Source organism: Raphanus sativus, unplaced genomic scaffold, assembly GCF_000801105.2.
Source record: "Raphanus sativus cultivar WK10039 unplaced genomic scaffold, ASM80110v3 Scaffold1680, whole genome shotgun sequence".
Lineage (NCBI taxonomy): Eukaryota > Viridiplantae > Streptophyta > Magnoliopsida > Brassicales > Brassicaceae > Raphanus > Raphanus sativus.
Genome location: NW_026616989.1, coordinates 1 through 19,595, shown reverse-complemented (window position 1 = coordinate 19,595; position 19,595 = coordinate 1). Strand labels below are relative to the sequence as shown.

At 34.5% G+C, this 19,595-nt stretch overlaps 2 protein-coding genes and 2 pseudogenes across 5 annotated transcripts; 3 read left to right on the top strand and 1 right to left on the bottom strand.

Annotated features, from left to right (window-relative positions):
- The first annotated feature begins 6,941 nt into the window (after positions 1–6,941).
- Positions 6,942–9,696, top strand: LOC130504581 (transcription factor bHLH49-like). 4 transcript variants are annotated; one of them, XM_056999206.1, is made up of 10 exons: positions 6,942–7,180; positions 7,328–7,663; positions 7,748–8,234; positions 8,310–8,519; positions 8,601–8,666; positions 8,738–8,806; positions 8,912–8,983; positions 9,054–9,218; positions 9,291–9,399; positions 9,500–9,696. In XM_056999206.1, exons 2-10 carry the CDS (start codon positions 7,479–7,481, stop codon positions 9,538–9,540), a joined length of 1,404 nt encoding a protein of 467 aa, XP_056855186.1. In that variant the 5' UTR covers positions 6,942–7,180; positions 7,328–7,478; the 3' UTR covers positions 9,541–9,696. The 4 variants fall into 4 exon arrangements, with proteins under 4 accessions (XP_056855186.1, XP_056855184.1, XP_056855183.1 ...); XM_056999204.1 differs by having other exon boundaries at positions 7,328–8,234; positions 9,503–9,696; XM_056999203.1 differs by having other exon boundaries at positions 7,328–8,234.
- A 1,206-nt stretch (positions 9,697–10,902) lies between these two features.
- On the top strand, positions 10,903–13,014 carry LOC130504582 (putative pentatricopeptide repeat-containing protein At1g68930; annotated as a pseudogene).
- Positions 12,380–16,491, bottom strand: LOC108824504 (putative U-box domain-containing protein 42). The gene is made up of 4 exons (XM_056999207.1): positions 15,972–16,491; positions 14,586–15,887; positions 14,192–14,501; positions 12,380–14,119 (listed from the first exon to the last, which is right to left on the bottom strand). Exons 1-4 carry the CDS (start codon positions 15,975–15,977, stop codon positions 12,510–12,512), a joined length of 3,228 nt encoding a protein of 1,075 aa, XP_056855187.1. The 5' UTR covers positions 15,978–16,491; the 3' UTR covers positions 12,380–12,509.
- Positions 16,492–18,227: 1,736 nt separating this feature from the next.
- On the top strand, positions 18,228–18,985 carry LOC130504580 (uncharacterized; annotated as a pseudogene).
- The last annotated feature ends 610 nt before the right edge of the window (positions 18,986–19,595 follow it).

Genomic DNA, 19,595 nt, shown 5'->3' with positions numbered 1-19,595 from the left:
CAGCCGATTGCTCTCATAGGAATACTGTAATTACGTGTTAAGCCTTACAGATTTAAGGAAATAAAAATACTTAACTAATCTCTTTCACAAAAAATTAAGGAAAAACCTGCAAATTACTTATAACTAGGTGACCGACCCGCACCCTGTGCGGGTATAAAAATATTATATAATATCGGTTGAGTTCAAATGTAAGAGAAGGTGGAACAAGTGAGAGTTTCAATGCTGAAACATGATTTGCGCAAATCTCCAAGATGCAGTAAGGGTGGAATTCGTTACTTTTTCGGTTCGGTTGGTTTGTTTAGTTCGATTTTAATATTTTTTTTCAACTGAAGTAAACCATATTTAGTCTAGTTCGGTGTGCTTTATGTCCAGTTTAGTTTATATTCGGTTCGGTTTGTTTTTTTTTGATCGGTTTAATTAGGCTCTTTGTCGCTTAATTTTTTTAAAAGAAAAATTATGTTTTAAAACATAAATTATGTACACATAAATTATGTGAACTAAATTCAATATAAAACTGAAACAAAAACTTAAAAAGTCACAAAAAGTATATAAGAATAAAACAAATGAATGTTAACTAAAGTAAAAAAGATATCAACATCGTTAGTATGTTTTTAATAAAAGTTAACTAATAAAAAAAACAAATGTAAGAAAAATATACAGGAAATAGTGATGTATTAAAAAAATGTGATAAAAATCTCATAGGTATCACAATCCCATAGAAACCTGAAAAGAAAATGTGATAAAATTTTTAAATATAATTCATAAGTAATATAAAATAAGAAGAACAATTATGAATTAAAAAAATCCCATAGAAACCTGCAAAAAATTGTCAAATTTTGTTAGCAATTGTACAATATAAAATAATTCGATATTATACAATATTTTTATACAATATTTTTTTGGATATACCGTAAACACTAATATATCTCTCTCTCTCTCTCTCTCTCTCTCTCTCTCTCTCTCTCTCCCTCCTCCCCCTCTCTCTCCCTCTTCTCTCTCCTCCCTCTCTCTCTCTCCCTCTCTCTCTCCCCTCTCATCCTCCCTCCTCTCCTCCTCCCTCCTCCCTCCGCCATCCCTCCTCTCTCCTCCCTCCTCTCCCTCTCCTCTCTCTGCCTCTCTCTCTCTCTATCTCTCTCTCTCACCTATTAATAGTGAGAAAAATATCTTTATTATTGATTATTATCATTACAATATCGCGAATTCTACAAAAGTAAAACAAAAAATTTAATTAATAGAAAATCTAACAAAAGCCACAGCTTAACCAATAGAAGAGTATACTATTGATAACACATTTCAAAACTTAAACAACGTCAATGAGCTTCCGATTCAAACGCATGATTGATTCAATCTCCTCCAAAGATAAACTCTTAATTTGATCTTCTGATAAACACAAGCCTGAAAGAACATGTAAAAGTTAATTTGATCTATTAACATTTTATTTTGATAAAAACATAAGCTAACTTGGTTTATCCGTACCTTTTCTTTGGTTGCATAATATATCTTGTGAGTTTTTCCCAAGTAGCAATTGCAAACGTTTTCTGGATTTGTGATACTATGTGTTAGCAATAGGATACAAAACAACTTGCGTAGATCTTTTTTGCTGATGCCCAATAACATGCTTCTTTAATAGTTTCAATATTTTCTTCATCATCGTCCTTCCGGATAACAGAAGAATTTATATTTTTTTTTCTAAAAAATGTCATTAGATTAAGTTTTGAAAATAATAAGCAACTTTAAATGTAGACCATAAAAAAATGTAAGATATATATATATATATATATATATATATGTATATACAACAGTGTTGATATGTTGCACGATAAGTTAGTATCAAATATTATATTCGTACAATTTATTACATTTTTTATTGCTATCTAGATTTTTTTGAATTTAATGTGTTAACATAAATCATTTTAATTATTACCAATCAATCTTTTGAATTAAAATATGATGAATATATGTTACGTGATGTTGCAATCATCATTAATGTGATAAATATGGACATATTTTTCAGTCAAGGCAAATTGTGAGAACTAAATAATAAACAAGTAATAATATAACTGTTAAATGACATAGTGTTGATCTTCAAGACTACTGTCATGATCTTCTTGGCTTTTTCTTTTAGACAAAGGAGTTCCTGAAAAATCAAAGAACCTGAGGAAATATCACCTAATGACTGCAACATCATGACCTGCAAAAGAAAAGGTTCATCTCATTAGTATGCTATTGTAACTATAAATAATAAGCAATTATAAAGTATAATACATGTTTAGAAGGAAAAGCAGAAAATATTAATTTTTCATAATAAATATTTAAATTGAATAAAGAAAGTTATTAAATCTACAATATCATAAGCTGATTTGAATTAAATATTACTCTTCTTGCGCAAGTTAGATTTATTTAAAATATTCTTTAATAAATTCTCAATAAATCTTACTCATAAGGTAATTTTATTTTTGGAATATCTTGTTGATAAAGCTAAAGGAGAACATCTCGTGAATAGATTGCACCAGAATTTTGGTTGACAAGTATCACCATAAATATTAAGTTTTAAATGCATGATTTTTGGAGAGAAAATATTTTGTCAATTAATTTCGTTTCTCTGACATCTAAAATATTTAGTAGGTATTTAATGAATTAAACACAGAAAGAGTCTCAAAAAGATGTTCTTTGAATCGAGAAAACACAAAAGGTAAGTAAAATGCTAGACTTTACTAAAATATTTAACTTTCACAATAAGCTATGTTCCAGAATATTCTCAAATTAACTTTAAAATTTATCTACCTATAAGTTAGGATTATTTATGGAATATATCTTATATTATTAAAACAGAAGTACAAATATAAAATATCCCTAAGTTTTCAAACTTGTTTACAATGACATGCCACTGAAGTAATTAAATGAATCTATCTTTAATGAATCATTTTTTTTCCTATTTATTAAACTATTTCCTAAATCAAACTTAACTTAATTTTCGTATTTAATATATTTCCTTAAACCAATTAACTAATTTTTAGGGATATTCAAATTTAATATCGATTTTAACTATATAAAACTTGGATAATGTTACCATTAATTATTTTGAACAAAAATCAAGTTTAAATTAGATATTAAACAATATTATGAATATTCCTAAAATATATGTTTAACTTAGCATTAATTATTGAACAATAAAATTTATATATGCTAAGATTTAAATATCTTTAAACAACTTATAGAACAATATGAAATATTTGTAAGTGAATATTATTTTTAATATAATTTAATCTCACTTAAGATTATATATATTTCAAAAATTTCTAACATATACGTTTAATCATTTCAGTTACTATAAATTATTTTCAACAAGAAAATTTAAATATCTTTGTATAACAATGTTTAATGTTTATAACCAAATATTTTTTCTAATGTATCTAAACCTCACCGTAATATCTGATCAAAATATTTAAAATTTTTATTACATTTGAAAAATAATTTCATGTTAAAAAGAAATATTATTCAAACATATCAATAGGTCAATATTTTGTCAAAAGTTTAGTAGCGGGCACGGCTCACTATTTTCTTTGTTGTATTTATAAAATATTTAAAATATGATAAATATTTAAAATATAAACTAATAAACATTTAAATAATATTCATTTATATAAAAATGAAAATAACAATCCGTGCGGACGCACGGGTCAAGCTCTAGTTGTTATTAAAATTACATTTTAAAAAAAAAAAGAGAATATATCGGGAATAGTTTACACTAATGATTTAATTTAAAAATATTACCCTTACAATTTAAATATTAAAGCATGAGATTAGGAAATAAGATATTATTTCAGTAGAGAAAATACCATCCTACTAATATTTTAAAAATATAATGTGATTATCCAATTTTGATGTACAATAGAGAAAATACCATTCTAAGCGCACATCTTTTGCAGGACCGAATGGTGAACTCTTAGAGGTCTGAAATATAATTCTAAACCAAAAAACAATATGTATATATATAAGCTTATAATTCTAAACAATAATATAATTCTACTAATAAAAAAAAAGTATTCGCAACACAAAAAAGATGCTATTGAAATGATATAACTGAGAGATGTTATCAAATTGAGTAAACTTTTTTTACCAGATTGAGGAACAAAGATGTTATCGAAATGATATATCAAAGAGGTGTACAATCAAATCGATATATAGCTTCAGTGGATAAATCGTCATAATAAAGTATCTGCATATAAACCAAAAGAAAAATCAGCTCTCATGAAATATAAAAGCTTAATGTTCTAAAATAAGAAAAAAAAAAATTCAGAACATTATTAACATTAAAAGTTCAGAATACAAAGTTCAATGATTTCGTTTCTTCTACTGTGGATGTCTTATTTATAGTAAATTGATGGACGCTTCTCATTGATTTAGCTTGCATGATAAGCTAAGAAGTATAATTTTTTAATAAATTCTCAATAAATCTTATATTTATAACGCAATATTATTTTTGGAATATCTATCTTATTAAAACAGAAACATTATGTTGGACCTAACATTTATTTTGTAAGTTTTTAAATTAAATACACTTTTATACTTTATAGTTAAACCTACATTAAATCACTAATGTTCCTTTCTTTATACTACTATCCATGTTTCCAAACAATATATTTATTTCTTTATACTACTATCAATGTTTCCAAACAATATATTTTTATACTACTATCAATGTTTCCAAACAATACAATAATTAATCTTAGTTATTTTATATATATCATTTTCTCTTTAAAATTTTGTAGAAACGTTATAATTTCATAAATTGAAAAATAATAAACTTTAAAATTTGGATTATAAGATTACAAATTATGAAACTATTACAATTTAAATCCAATTAGATTACATATCGATCATCCATCAGTTCAATCGGTTAGTTTCGGGTTTTAGTGATTTTTTTAATATGTATATTTTAAAAACCTAAATTGAATTGTCAGATCTCCGGATTAACCGGTATAATCACAATCGGGTTGAATTTAAAAACACTGATTTAAATGCAAAAATATTTTAAATACACACTCTTTAAAAATTACCAAAATATTTGTTAAATTATTAGTGAAATTTTTCATCGTAAAATATTCCGCGCTTCCAAAGCGCGGGTCAAAATCTAGTCTTCTTGATAAAGCTAAAGGAGAATATCTCGTGAATAGATTGTACAAGAATTTTGGTTGACAAGTCTCGCCATAAATATTAAGTTTTAAACGCATGATTTTAGTAGAGAAAATATCTTGTCAATTAATTTTGTTTCTCTGAGATCTAAAATATTTAGTGAGTATTTAATGAGTTAAACAGAGAAATGATCGCAAAAAGATGTTCTTTGAATCGAGAAAACACAAAAGTTAAGTATTAAAGTGATTTCGTTTTTAGTAATGTCGATGATTAAAATAAATCGAAAAATAAATTCTAAAAAATCAATCAATAAGATCAACAGAATTCTTTCCATTTGTAATAAGGAAACTAATTATTACATGTATTAACTAATATTTTTGCGCGAGTAATGTTAATAGGGGAATTAAATTATTTTTTCCTTTTCAATTAGTATTCAATGTTACTTTCCTTTTATAGGGGGATCAATGAATTAAAATAAATTATTTGATTTGATAAAATGACTTTATATTCTTATATATCTATAGACTACATAAAATAATAAACCAAAATATTTATTTGAATTGATAAAATGACTTTATATACCATATTTTCGACAATTAGTTACCATAAATAGTTATTAATAATATTATGTAAACCATTTGGAATCTAAAATATTTATTTGAATTAATAAAATGGCTTTATATCATACTTTCGACAATTAGTTACCATAAATAGTTATAAATAATATTATGTAACTCATTTGAAAAGTGATGTTAATTGGTCATTAAATTATTTTTTTCCTTGCAATTAGTATTCAATGGTACTTTTCTATTATAGTGGGATCGATGAATTAAATGATATATCGAAATTACAAAATAAGGTAAGTATTTAGAGGGCTTCCCTTTTTAGTAGTGTCGATGGAAAAAATAAATCAAAAAGAAATTCTAAAAAATCAACCAATAGAATCGATAGAATTCTTATGAGAAAGGCTGTGAGAGTGCCAGCTGGCAAATGTACTTTCTTTTAATATATAGAAAGATTATAATAAATAAAATTAAAAATTATCGGCCAATAAAATTATAATAATTAAGAGTTCATTTATGATCGACACGTAATAAAAATCACTTATGTGACTTCTCAATCAATATATAGTAAATTTATTTTTTATAAATAATTTATAACATTCTGTAAATTATTTTAAAATTCTGATAAATTTATTCTTTAAACAACGATAAATAATCTAAAAATAATGTTAATAAAAAAATTTGGATTTTTTAATATTTAAAATAATTATTATATAATTATATTCGAATACAATTCATCAAGTAGAGTATAAAACTATTATAATTATCTTATATAAAATTTCGTTCATTATATTTTATAGTTTATAAATATTAAAAGTAAGAAATAAAATATTATTAATCTTTCTATAATTTCTATATTTGAGAAGCTTTCCAAATTTCTAATATGAATGCCTTATCCATAAAGTATGTCATTGTTAAGAACGTATTAATTATATGGATTCAAATTTGGTAATGTTTGTGTCGATCAAATATACTATATTAATAAGACTGTATTAATTATATGGATTCAAATTTGGTAATGTTTGGTCGATTATAAAAAATAAATGAAAAAGAAATTATCAAAAATTTAACCAATAAGATTAAGAGAATTAATCCTAGAAGCTCTCTATGAATGCCACCTAAGCAAAAATCACTAAAATGACTTCTCTTTTAATGTATAGGAGGATGCTTGGCATTGGCAATGGCGGTGTTTATGTTAAATGATCAAAAAGCTCTTATTTTTATGCAAGCGTGGGATATAAATCCACAACCTTTTTTTTAAGATTTTTTATTTTCTTTCTTTCTCTCTTTCCCCTTTCTTCTAAAAAGCCACTCATTTGCTCTCTCTCTCTCTCTCTCTCTCTCTGCAGCTTGAAGAACAGAGAAAAAGGGTTTTGTCATCTGACCAAAGGACCCATTTCAATAAAGTTTTCTTTGGCGAGAAATTGAGGAAAAGTTTGAAGCTTTTGAACAGAAAGTGGCAATAGATTCTGCAAAAATGGGTATTTTTTCTTAGCCTCATCACCTGCTTAAAATCTGGTCTAGGGTTTTATCAAACCTCTGTTTTTTTCTTCTTCTAGGGTTTCTTACGAAACAAATCTTTGTTTTTTTTGTTCTTTCTTTAATTGAATCAATTCGTTTTCTTACAGGTGGATTTTGCAGCTCTAAAGACCAAAGTAGTTGTGTTTCTGTGGGAACTTCTTTTGTTTTGTAGCTGTCTGAAGTTGATTGATCCTGGAGTTGGGTTTTGGGTTTAGTGTCTTTTTTTCTTTTCTTTCTGATAGCTGTTAGGAGAGAGAGATGGATGTAAGTGAGAAAGATGAGTTGAGGAACGGTGACACAACTGCAAACTATGATGATGAGTCTGCTAATAATAATAATCCACCTCCAGATTGGAGAGTCTCTGGCTCTAATCAAGTCTCTGCACCAAACGATTCATACCCTCCTGAGAATCAGATGATGGATTCGTTTGGGCAGACTCTCTGGTATGATCCAACAAACGTTCAAGCTGTAGGGTATGGTGGTTTCAACGGTGTTAATAATGCCTCTTCTTCTTCGTCTTCCTTTAGGGGTAATAATAATATGGATAGATCTCTTGAGATGGGTTGGAACCTGTTGCCTCCTAAAGGCAACGGGATGTTCTTGCCTAATGCTAGTAGCTTCCTGCCTCCTCCGAGTATGGCTCAGTTCCCTGCTGATTCAGGGTTCATTGAGCGTGCGGCGAGGTTTTCGCTCTTTAGCGGTGGGAGTTTTAGTGATATGATGAATCACCACCATCAGCAGCAGCAGCAGCAGCAGCCACTTGGGAATCCTACTGAGTCGATTGGTTTGTTTCTTCCAAGTAATGTTGGTGTAGCTCACAATGATGCATCTGCAGCGATGAAAGAGAGTAATGTTGTTAGATCTAGTGAACAAGGTAATAAACAGAATGTTCCTGGCTCTGGTAATGTGTCTGAGGATACTCAGTCTAGTGGTGGTGGTGGTGGTAATGGTCAGAAAGGTGGGGAGGCTTCTTCTAAAGGCTTTGACTCAAAGAAGAGAAAAAGAAACAGACAGGTGAGTTTTTTTACTCTTTTTGATTTGGTCCTCTCTTGTCTTAACGTTTTTGGTGATGTATTATCTGTTGTGTAGAGTTCTGAAGCAGGACAGTCACACAGATCTCAGCAATCTGAGGAAGAAGCAGACAACAATGGTGATAAAAAGAGGAATGATGAGCAGAGTCCAAAATCACAGGGGAACAAAACAAACAGTGGGAAACAAACGTCTGATCCTAAAGATGGTTATATTCATGTGCGTGCACGTAGAGGCCAGGCCACAAACAGCCACAGTCTTGCTGAAAGAGTATAGTTTCTTTCAACCCCTCTTGGGAAGTTGAATATGAGGAAGCATTCTCTTATAATTACTTTGTTTTGTGGTTTTTAGGTGAGGAGAGAAAAAATCAGTGAGAGGATGAAGTTTCTTCAAGATCTTGTACCGGGCTGCAACAAGGTAAGAGTCTTTCTTACATGCTGATGTGTAAGAAGTGAAGCAAAGCTTATGTGTGTGTTTTGAGTTTTCAGGTGACTGGAAAGGCAGTTATGCTTGACGAAATCATAAACTATGTGCAATCTCTGCAACGCCAAGTTGAGGTATGAGAATTTTAATCATTTCTCAAACTATGTTCTCTTCTGTTTTGTGTGTTGTTGCTTGCTTCTTGTAATTGATTTGCTTTCTCTTTATTGTTTTAAAAACAGTTTTTATCGATGAAACTAGCAACTGTGAACCCACAAATGGACTTTAACCTTGAAGGTCTTCTTGCCAAAGATGTAAGAGTTTCTTTTGAAAGTTTCTTATTAATCAATTTATAACACCAACACTATATGTGTGTGTACACAGGCACTTCAACTAAGAGCTGGTACTTCATCTGCAACACCGTTTCCGCAAAACATGCCGATGGTTTATCCTCCTCTACCACATGGATTCATGCAACAGACCCTTTCAAGCATGGGAAGGAACATTAGCTCACCATTGTCTCCCATAAATGGTGGATACAAGCGACAGGTATTCTACAACAGGGTCTGAAATCTGGAGAATGAGCTCATAGTCTGATTCTGTTTTTGTAATATATAATAGGAAGCAAATGGATGGGAAGGAGATCTTCAAAATGTGATACAGATTAACTATGGAGCTGGTGATGTCCCACCTGACTCTCAAGCAGCAGCAGCAGCAGCAGCAGCAACAGGTGAACATTAAAAAAAATAAAAATTTAAACCTCTTTACTTGTTTTTTCCTTTTTTTTACCAATAAGTAAAATTTGTCTTTTTTTTGTTTTTGCTTTACAGCAGCATCTCTTCCATCTTCAAACATGAAGGTTGAGCCATGAGATTTTCTTCCTGTTAGATAGAAATGTTATATTCTTGTAATCTTTTTTTTTTCCTTTTTTTAATTTACTGTGTACTATATGATAAATGATAAATGATGTATTAACGAATACTACTACTACTACTAGTACTAATAAGCATTTGAGATTTAGGTAAAACGAGTAAATCAAATCGATATCTTCAACCTCCGACGGTAACGACGTGGTTCTCACTAAAACCCACCGTGTAGTTCTCCAAACCAACTAGATTCACTTCAGTTGATACTATATAGTTAAGGTTGAACAATGAAACTGATAAAATTGAAAATAATTTTATTTTTCTTTAAATCCTTGGTGGGTCACTCATTATATAAGATCTATAAGACGACGTTGACCATAAAAGCACAATAATGTAACGTGCCATTTTTCCCTTGGTTCATGCACATTATGTGAGAGAGCCGTTAATTAATCTCTATTCATTACGATTGACATCTCTCACCAACCATGGACCACAGCAACAATATGTGTCGTCTTAAATGAAGGAATTGAAGAAGAATTGATAAGTCTTCAATACTAAACCCAAGAACCGGTGAAGAACCTTAAAACTTTATTTATTTTTTTTTTGGAAAAAAAGAGGGTTAAATCCGGATCAATGATGACACAAGCCTAACCCCGGATGGAGGTACAGCTCACGGATAGACCCTCTCCTGGTCATTCAAATGAGTCGAAAGCAATAACTCATATCCGTGTGGCCGGTGAAGTTAGAACCCGAATTCACCTTATTGAGTTTCTCAATTCCCTCAAGCGCTACTAGGCCACCATCACCGGTTCCCTTACAACTTTATTGCTCAATGCTAAACCCAGGAACCGGTGAAAAACCTTAAAACTTTATTGCTGATAGGTGGAAAGAATGTATGGAGACCTTAATGTAACCCTTAGATAATGCTCTCTCTGTTTCGCAAAAAAGTATCATTTCGATATTTTCATACGTGATTGAAATGTATTAACTTTTTATTAATTACACATATTTAACCAATAAATTTAAGATAAACAAAATTATTTATAAAATCAATCTATTTTGTAATTGCATTAAACTTTTAAAATATTATTTTTATTTAACATGAAAAAGAAAAATAAAAATGACTCTTAAAAAAACAGAATGGGTATTAGATTATTTCAACATTTAGTACCATGATACTAATATACTTAGTTTTATTTCCCGCGGCCAGTTTAAAACATCCAATAAAGTGAGCAGGACTGACAATGGCATCGAACACTTGAAAACGATGGCTTGAGTTCGGAGCTAGAAAACCAAAGCCGCCACTTGAAAACGATGCACGGACACGTCATCGTGCACGTGTACGCGAGAATCCGAAAGTCAACTTAATGCACGCCGAAGTGTTCGACGAAATTCCCCAACCAAACCTCTACTCCTGGAACAGTCTCCTCATGGCCTATTATCAATCCGGGCATCATCTCTCGGGGATGGAACGTACCTTCAAGAAGCTTCCAGGTCGTGAAGGTGTCTCCTAGAACTTGCTCATCTCCGGGTATTCTGTTCATTCCTTGAGTGGGCTTGTGGGTGAAGCTGGCAAGGCTTATAACACGATGATGGAAGATTGGTCTGGTAATGTTTTGACTAGGGTTAGTGTGATGACGATGCTGAAACTCTGTTCCGACAACGGGCATGTTGGTTTGAGGAAGCAAGTTCACGTGCAGGTTGTGAAACGTGGGTACAGCATGGACTAAAACCTGATGGTGTGACATTGACCGGTGATATATCAGCTTGTAGTAGAGCAGGGCTAGTGGAGAAAGGGCAAAGATATTTTGAGTTAATGACAAATGAATACGGAATAGTACACCCAGTAATGGTCATTAGTCTTGCATGATCGATCTCTTCAGTCGATCTGGAAGGTTAGAGGAAGCCATGAGTTTCATAGATGGGATGCCTTTTCCCCCAGATGCGATTGGTTGGATCACTTTACTCAGTGCATGTAGAAACAAAGGTAACTTAGAAATAGGTAAACTTGCGGCTGAGTCACTCATAGAACTAGATCCTCATCATCCTGCTGGCTATACCTTACTATTAAGCCTATATGCTTCTAAAGGAAAATGGGATTGTGTGGCGCAGTTAAGGAGGGAGATGAGAGAGAAGAAAGTGAGAAAAGAACCTGGACAGCTGGATCAAGTGGAAAGGGAAATTGCAGCAGATGACGAGTCAAGTCCTTACTTGGATCAGATATATGCTAAGCTCGAGGAACTGAACCAAAAAAATCATAGAAGATGGTTACAAACCGGATACTAGTTTTGTTCAGCATGATGTAGAGGAGGCAGTTAAATTAAAGATGCTGAACTATCACAGTGAAAGACTCGCCATTGCGTTTGGGTTAATATTTGTACCCTCAGGCCTATCTATTAGAGTAGGGAAAAACCTTAGAGTGTGTGTGGATTGCCACGTTGCTACTAAACATATCTCCAGAGTAACTGGTAGAGAGATAATTGTTAGAGATGCTGTTAGGCTTCACCGTTTTAAAGATGGAACTTGCTCATGTGGAGACTTCTCGTTCTGGTAGGGCTGTCATCTTGGAATTTTCTGACACAGAGCCAAGCATGATGATTCTCCATTGCGAATCTGACAAAATCAGAACATAGGAGGGAAGTTTCAGTTCAACTACAAGTCTGATTACTTGGAAAAGGAGCCGCTCCATCACCTACCTGAACAGATTAATATAAAGAAGAAGAAGAACAAGTAAGCTTATCTCACTTTACTTCCATTATGTTCTCAGGTTTCTGATCCTAGACTTCTCATTTTATCTATGCTGATACAATGTCAGTAGGATTCTAAACTGACCAGTCGAGGATGTTGAAGTTAAAAAATCTCTGTTATTTGTGTGTGACCATAACATAAAATTACATTCAAACTGAAAACTTAATGCACAGTGAATACAAAGAGAGGAATAAATCATATAATAGTCAGAGGCCCTACGGGGGATTCACATGTCATTATTCTTTTCTGTCATATAGACAGAGAAACTTGGCATCTTGTCCAAACGCCTCAAGATGTTCTCTGCCATCTGCCTTGTGTTACCATCTCCACGATGGAAGGCGCTAACCAACATACCTGACAGCATCCTGTCTTGTGATATGCCAAACGCATACTTTTGTCCACCTCTAATCAAGAACTTATCAATCATCCAAAACGCTTTTTGCAGTAGTGACTCTTTCTTGTGTTCTTTGACTGCATTTAGAATAAGCTGTACTGCATTCATTCCACTCAGCATGCTTAAACTCTGCTCCACATCGACCTTGTCGTCCAATAGCGTGCATATAGCTGATAATGCTGACTCCACTACCTCTGTTTTATCACTCTGCAGACATGCTAAAAGCTTTGTGACAGCATTTGCTTCAACCAAGCAGAAAGTGGCTTTTGCAGAACATACCCCTCTGTGGATTGCGCAGGTCTCTATCTGCTTCTTTTTAGATGAACGTAGTGAGAAGGACCTAGGCATGCTCAGTGATCCCATGAACTTCGTGTTCCTAACTTGTGGTGGTGGCCTTGATAAAGTCATAGTTGTGGACGATAGATGTTCTAGTCCAGTCGCTGATAGCCTCTGAACTTCGTCGCTTGATGTTTTCATCAATAAATCAGCAAACACTGATGTCAATTCATGGTTCTTGGCTAGGTACATCATCTGGGGCTCGTACAGTGTAGTTGTGAATCTCACTAAGATGCCAACGAGACCTTCTAGAAAATCAGTTGCGTATCTGCTTGTTCGTGTTCCACTTCTCTGAATCAGATGGATCGCATGCAGGATCTCAGACACTATGCTCTCGCTGACAAGCGCTAGGTTAAGAGTCAGGTTCTGGTGAGGCAGTTTAGCGAGTAGCTTGGCTGAAACAGCATGTCTCTCCGTTATCAGGTTTGCTTCCGCTGGGCACTGGATGAGATTCTCTGGCTGGCCTCTTGTTTTACATAGTCTCTCGGATAGCGTATGACCGATGAAGGGTGTAAGTGCAATGAGAAGCTTCAAGGCTCCAACCCCCAGTTCCTCATGAGGATTGTTGATGAGTTCTATCATGGCGAAGCTCGCATCGGTTTCTTTGATCACTGAGACAATAGTTGCCATTGCTCTGGGTGATTTGGACAAGGATATGAGAATCCTGATCAAATCAATATTAAGATCATCCGGGCTTGAGTTCTTGAGCATTTGGATGATGTTGTAAACAAAGTAATCCGAGCCTAACGTGTGACCTGTGGTATTCACCTCAAAGCTCTCATGTTCCACCCCGGATTCCAGTACGTTTGCAAGTATCGTAGCAGCTTCGTTCCTGGAGTTCATCAGATCACTGAACATCCGCTTGGTGAACATCTCTTCCACCATGATCTTGATGATGCCTACTTCTACAAGTATTTGCTTGTTGGGGTGATACAGTGATATATGAGCAAGAGCTTTGAAAGCTGCTCTCCTTGCCTCCATGTTTTCGCTTTGCACCAGCCTGATGAGCGCAGGGCAAGCCTTCTCAGCTACATTGATTTTCTTCTCATGTCCAATATCAATTTCTACAAGGTATGCAGCCATCATCACCTGCGTCTCTTCACTCCCTGCATGCATCCCTTATGTTTTTGGATGAAGTCCAAATATATAGTGCCAAAGTAAACTGATACATTAATTACCTTCTGCTAGATGAATGAGAAGAGGTCCCAAGAGCCCACTCTCAGCCATCTGCTTGATATTGTGAGGGAACTTCTCTAGATTTTTTAAGATTTGGTCTGCTGTTTCAGACGCAAAGGCATCCGACTCTTCGTTATACTTTGAGGTAACTAACATCAGTATCGCCCCTGTAGCATTCCCAATCTTCTCACATGCATGTTGAGATTTCGAAAGCTCAAGCAGTAACACTAGCGCTGCATGTCTTACACTCTGGTGACTGCTTACCAAAAATTTGATCACGCATGACATAGTCATCGTGTTCACAATCATTTCCTGTAAGATAATATATTAAAAATATTGACACAAGAAGTAGTTGTCTAAGATGCAACTTTAATAGGTAAATGAAAGAGATCAAACCTTTCCTTCATCAGTGTCTTCTTCTGCAAGTGTCTTTAACAATTGTAGCAGTTCATACCTCACATCTTTACTTCTGTACGTTAAGTATCTATCAAGCAACTGAATGATCCCAGCTTCACGGACTTTGACCTTGTTGTACTCTTTCCCTTCACAGGTCATCTGAAGATCCCTCAACGCATCGATAACCATACTCTCTGAACCGCCTAAGGACAAAGCTGCGTGAGCCACCTTGATTCTCGCTGCCTCGTTACGCACTTTCCATTCTCCAATGATGGTTTTCAATACAAGATTAGGACTTAATCCGGTTGTCGTCAACTTCTGCCCCGTAACCGGACAGCTAATCTCATCTTGGTCTTTAGATCCATCAAACCATTCTGTTACTGCTTGTCTCTCGCAGGTTACTCCTGTCTCCGTGGTGACTGGATCTTCCATTATCTCTTTGGTCAACGGGCAGATGAATGCTTGGTACGGTGGCTCCATGAACTGTGTCACCTGTGGTAACATTGACAAGGATTCGCTGAGAGTTCCATACTTTCTCTGCCTGCTGCTAGCATATGTACTCTGGCTTGGTATATCTGTTATCTCGCTTATCTGTGATTGTGATTCACTCTGAGTTTCATACTTTCTCTGGCTGCTGCTAACATATGTGCTCTGGCTTGGTATATTTTGTATCTGTGGTTGTGATTCACTCTGATACGTTCTCTGGCTGCTGCTAACGTATGTGCTCTGGCTTGGTATTATATCTGGTTGTGATTCACTCAGGTAACTTGCGTAGGAAACTTCAGGATCACTAGGATAGAGATCTGACTCTATCTGCTCTGACACCAGTTCCTGTGTCTGCCTCTTCTGTATGATCTCATTCTTACTACAATCTCCTCCAATGCTAGCATTCTGCATCTCATTGGAAAGAGTCTGGACAACCACTCCTATATACTCTTCCTCGTCGATTATTGCTTCGGGTATTGACTGCAGAGTTTCACCAATCTGCTTCACAACGCCTCCAAAGCCTGCCTCAATGCTTGGCTCTGGACCGTTGCTGCTTTCTTGAGACATCTCGAGGAGATGCTTGGCTGCATCTATACTCTCGGATAGTGACTCGACCACATCCGTTGGACATGTGATGGAACTCTCTCCTGTCTGTATCTCCATTAGCACTACCGAGACTCGATAGAAGTAGCATGCAGTTTCAAGGAAGCTCCCTGTTGTTTGCGATTGTAAGGACTCCAAAGATCTGATCACCTCGGAGATGGACTTCAACAACGAGCCAATCAATGCATCATTTGCGCCTCTATCTTCTTGGGCCTGAGATTGTATGCACAAACAAGAGAAAGGGGAGATGTATCAAGAAAAGAAATGAAACAAGGAAAGATTGAGAAAAGTTCTTACCGACATCCCATTTGTTCAAGGCTGGTTTTGTCTCTCACTCTGCTTACCAAGTCTCAATAACTTCTACTTGATCTAGAAAAATGATTTCAAAGACCTTCTTGGTCCTCTGTTTCATCAAGAGAAGTTGGAACCCACTAAAGGTAAATTTGTTGTGCTGATGAATGATGGAGGAGACGACTTTTTTAGCAGTTAGTGGGGACACAGTCAGATTTGCATACGACTCTGTAAAGAAGTTGAAGTAGTCAAATTCAGAGTCCTTTGTTCAAGTCTTACCTTGTTCGTCCGATATAAAGCACCAAACATAATCGTTCCAAAAGATATTTATGAGGATTTGGTTGACTTCTTTTGGCTCTTCTTGCACTTAACTTCTTCAGATTGGTCGGACCACACGCCCGGGTAAGTGAAGATGATGGGAAAAGAGATTGATCTCAACCTCTCGTTGTTCCAATTCGGACTGTAGATTTTTTTTTTTTTGGCATATGCATAATAATGTACTTTTGTTTAAATAAAAGAAGGATTTGGTAATTGGTAGGTTACTTTCAGTGTCATTATCTTTTTTTTAAGGGTTTTGTTTGTTTAATGATAGAAGAAGAGGAAGTCCTATGGAATTGGTAAGATGTGAAGTTTTTTTTTTTCAATTTGTCAAGTCGTGCAGAATTATATATTCTGTAGTCTTGCTTGACACTTGGGGATAAGATATTCACATCTTTGACCTTAGCATGTAAAAAAAAATCTTGCGGTTGCTTCTTCTTCTCCACTCTAGATGCACACAAAGATGTCACGATCAAACCTTCTAGACATAAATAAGTCTTTCTAACAGTACTAGATAGATGCATCAACTTTCTTATCTTAAATCTTTGTTTCAGAGCAACTTACATAGCTAAGAAAAGAGTCCCGAGCATGTAATACTCAGAAGATCTTATTATTAAATCTAAGGTGGAAGACAATGAACAAATGTAAATTACATTATGTAATAACCGTGACACAATTTTTTTTTGTAACACTTCCGTGACACAATTTACTCATTAATAAAACATGTTCTCAAAGGATGTGAGCATCTATGATGCATGGAAACGGAAGCGGGTACGTGGAAGCGGAAGCGTATAAGGAAGCGTGGAAACGCATTTTTAAAAATATTTAAGAAACGGGTACGTATTAGAAGCGTGTATATATATATATATATATATTAAGCACAAAAATAAAAATAATTTATATGATAGTAATTCAACACATAATTTAAATTTTGTAATTCACATAAAATTTGACAAGAAAAAATAAAATAAACATAACATAAAAATATAGTTCAGCTTGTATGAATAGTAATAGCTTAAGCTCCTAAATATGATACAAATAAGCATTTAATTATAATATATCACTTTCTTACAATTTTTTTTAATAATATCACATGAATTTAACACGTCGTGACTCACTATCAAACAACGCAATATACAAACAAGTGACAACACATCAAGCAAAATATAATAATTGATGATTTATCAAATCAAGAGTTACGTACTTTTACTTCTTCTCTCACAATTCTAGGTAAAGGTTGAAGAAGTATCAGAACTTCTTACGGTAAGTGAATTCCAAAAACTTAAATCTTTTCATTTATTTGTTAAGTAGAGTTTTGTTATTACAATGGGATAGTTGGGTCACGTATTCAGAAAACAAATTAAAATTAAAAGGCCCACCAAAACAAATTTTCAGCTTCTATGAACTTAAAGAATTCATCTCTTCAAAACGCTTCCGGCCATATATCCATCGAAGCTTCCAATTCTGAATCGCAAGCTTCCATTACGGTTCCAAACGTCTCATAAACCGAATCGCGATTCTATGTCGATTCCGAGCGATTCCGAACGATTTCGTTTCCGGTTCCGCTTCGGAAGCACGAAACGCATGACAACGGACGATTCCATGCAACGTAGGTGAGCATTAAGCAATTTGGTCGTTTGCTAACAAATTCTCATCTCCTGAACATAAAAACAAAAAGGCTTCAAGTTTCATAGAGTTTGATTTTTCAAGTATAGGGTTAATTACAAGTAAGTGGGGTGTATTTAGATATAAACATAGAAATATAAGTGGGTTTTCTGAGTTTTCCTTAGAGGCCTTTTCCGAATATAGAAACTTTACATTTTCATTCATTTCCTATCAATGCAAGCTCTAAAGACAGAGCAGAGTTTGGTGAGTAGGGTTTTAAATATATCATTACCTTTGATTCTCTTCTCTCCCAAAAAAGCGACTTAGGGTTCTTGAACAATGTCTCAGCTTTTCCGCCGAGTCTCCAAGAAGCTATCATCATTCCCAAGCCGCAACCTCTGTTCCCGGCGGTCCGATTCTCAACGGTGACGACACCTTACCTCCTCCTTGGCAGCGACGTCGTGGGAGACTCTCCATGCGGCGGTAAACTCGTCGACTTTAACCTCTACGATCCCAAGACGCAAGAGCAAGTAAAGATCGAAAACAAGACTCTACCAAAGGAGCTCAACGAATCTAAGTGGATAGGCTCATCAAGAGGATGGTTAGCTTCCATGAACAAGAATGACTCCACTGTCCATCTCTCCAGCTCCTCCAAGAAGAAGACGATATCTCTGCCTCCATTAACCAGAGACAAGTTCGAGCATCTCGTCAATGTCTCCGTCTCCTCTGACTGCGAAGCAGTCGCCGTCAAGTTCTACGGCTCTCGAGTCAGCCTCTGTCGGCTCGGCGACTCGGAGTGGACTCGCGTCGACGTGCCTTGCCCATCTTTCCACTCTTCTACTATCATTTACTCGGAGAGAGACCAAAGATTCTACTTGAACAACTGTAACCCTGACTACACCGGTCCAACCGATTTCACGCCGAGATCTAATCCCGGTTTACTCACTCCGGTAATTAGTGGCTACAAGAGGTTCCCCTTCTCTAACTTTCTAGATGAGATGCCAGAGCTTGAGAAAGAAACGTGTCTCTCACGTTACAAGATCCAACAGCAACTAGTCCAGTCATCCTCTGGCCAATCCTTCATCGTTTGTTGGTAATCTTTTCAAATTTTTTTTTTAAACTCGGGGACCGATTCTGAGCATAAGCTAGTGAATCATTAGTATCTATCTAACTCCTAAATTTTAAGATTTTTTATATATATAGATCTTTAAATTTATAATTATATAATTCATTACTAATTGTTTATAAACCTTGAAAACTTTTTAAAAAAATTATACATACATATATATATATATATATTCTAAATTAAAAAAATAATACTATAGAATTATTATTAAAATTGTCTACAACTACCAAAATTTGAGATTGTCATATGTTGTTGTTAGGTTTGTGAAAGATTTGATGACAAAGGTGAAGCTGCGCCATGGGGAGAACACGAGTTACAACAACAACAGGAAGGTCTTTGCAAGAAGACACACAAGATCATGGTCTTTAGGCAAGACGAAGAGCTAGGTGTTGGTCCCTACACTGATGATATTGGCGATCTCTGCATTTTCTTGGGCGATAATGAATCATTTTGTCTCTCTGCCAAGGACTACCCTGGTCTTAACCCTAATTCGGTTTACTTTGGCGGCCATGGTTCCCGTTTTTGCATCTGCGATCTGGCTACTCGCACCATCTCATATCTCTCCGACTCTCCTTCACCAC

Bases quoted from the DNA above. Each gene is read 5' to 3' on its own strand.
- LOC130504581 (XM_056999203.1), top strand. From the start codon at position 7,479: ATGGATGTAAGTGAGAAAGATGAGTTGAGGAACGGTGACACAACTGCA. The intron at 8,667-8,737 runs GTAAGAGTCTTT...TTGAGTTTTCAG, and splicing joins TTGTACCGGGCTGCAACAAG to GTGACTGGAAAGGCAGTTAT. The intron at 8,984-9,053 runs GTAAGAGTTTCT...GTGTGTACACAG, and splicing joins AAGGTCTTCTTGCCAAAGAT to GCACTTCAACTAAGAGCTGG.
- LOC108824504 (XM_056999207.1), bottom strand. The intron at 14,502-14,585 runs GTTTGATCTCTT...ATTATCTTACAG, and splicing joins AAGACACTGATGAAGGAAAG to GAAATGATTGTGAACACGAT. The intron at 14,120-14,191 runs GTAATTAATGTA...GGATGCATGCAG, and splicing joins TCTCATTCATCTAGCAGAAG to GGAGTGAAGAGACGCAGGTG.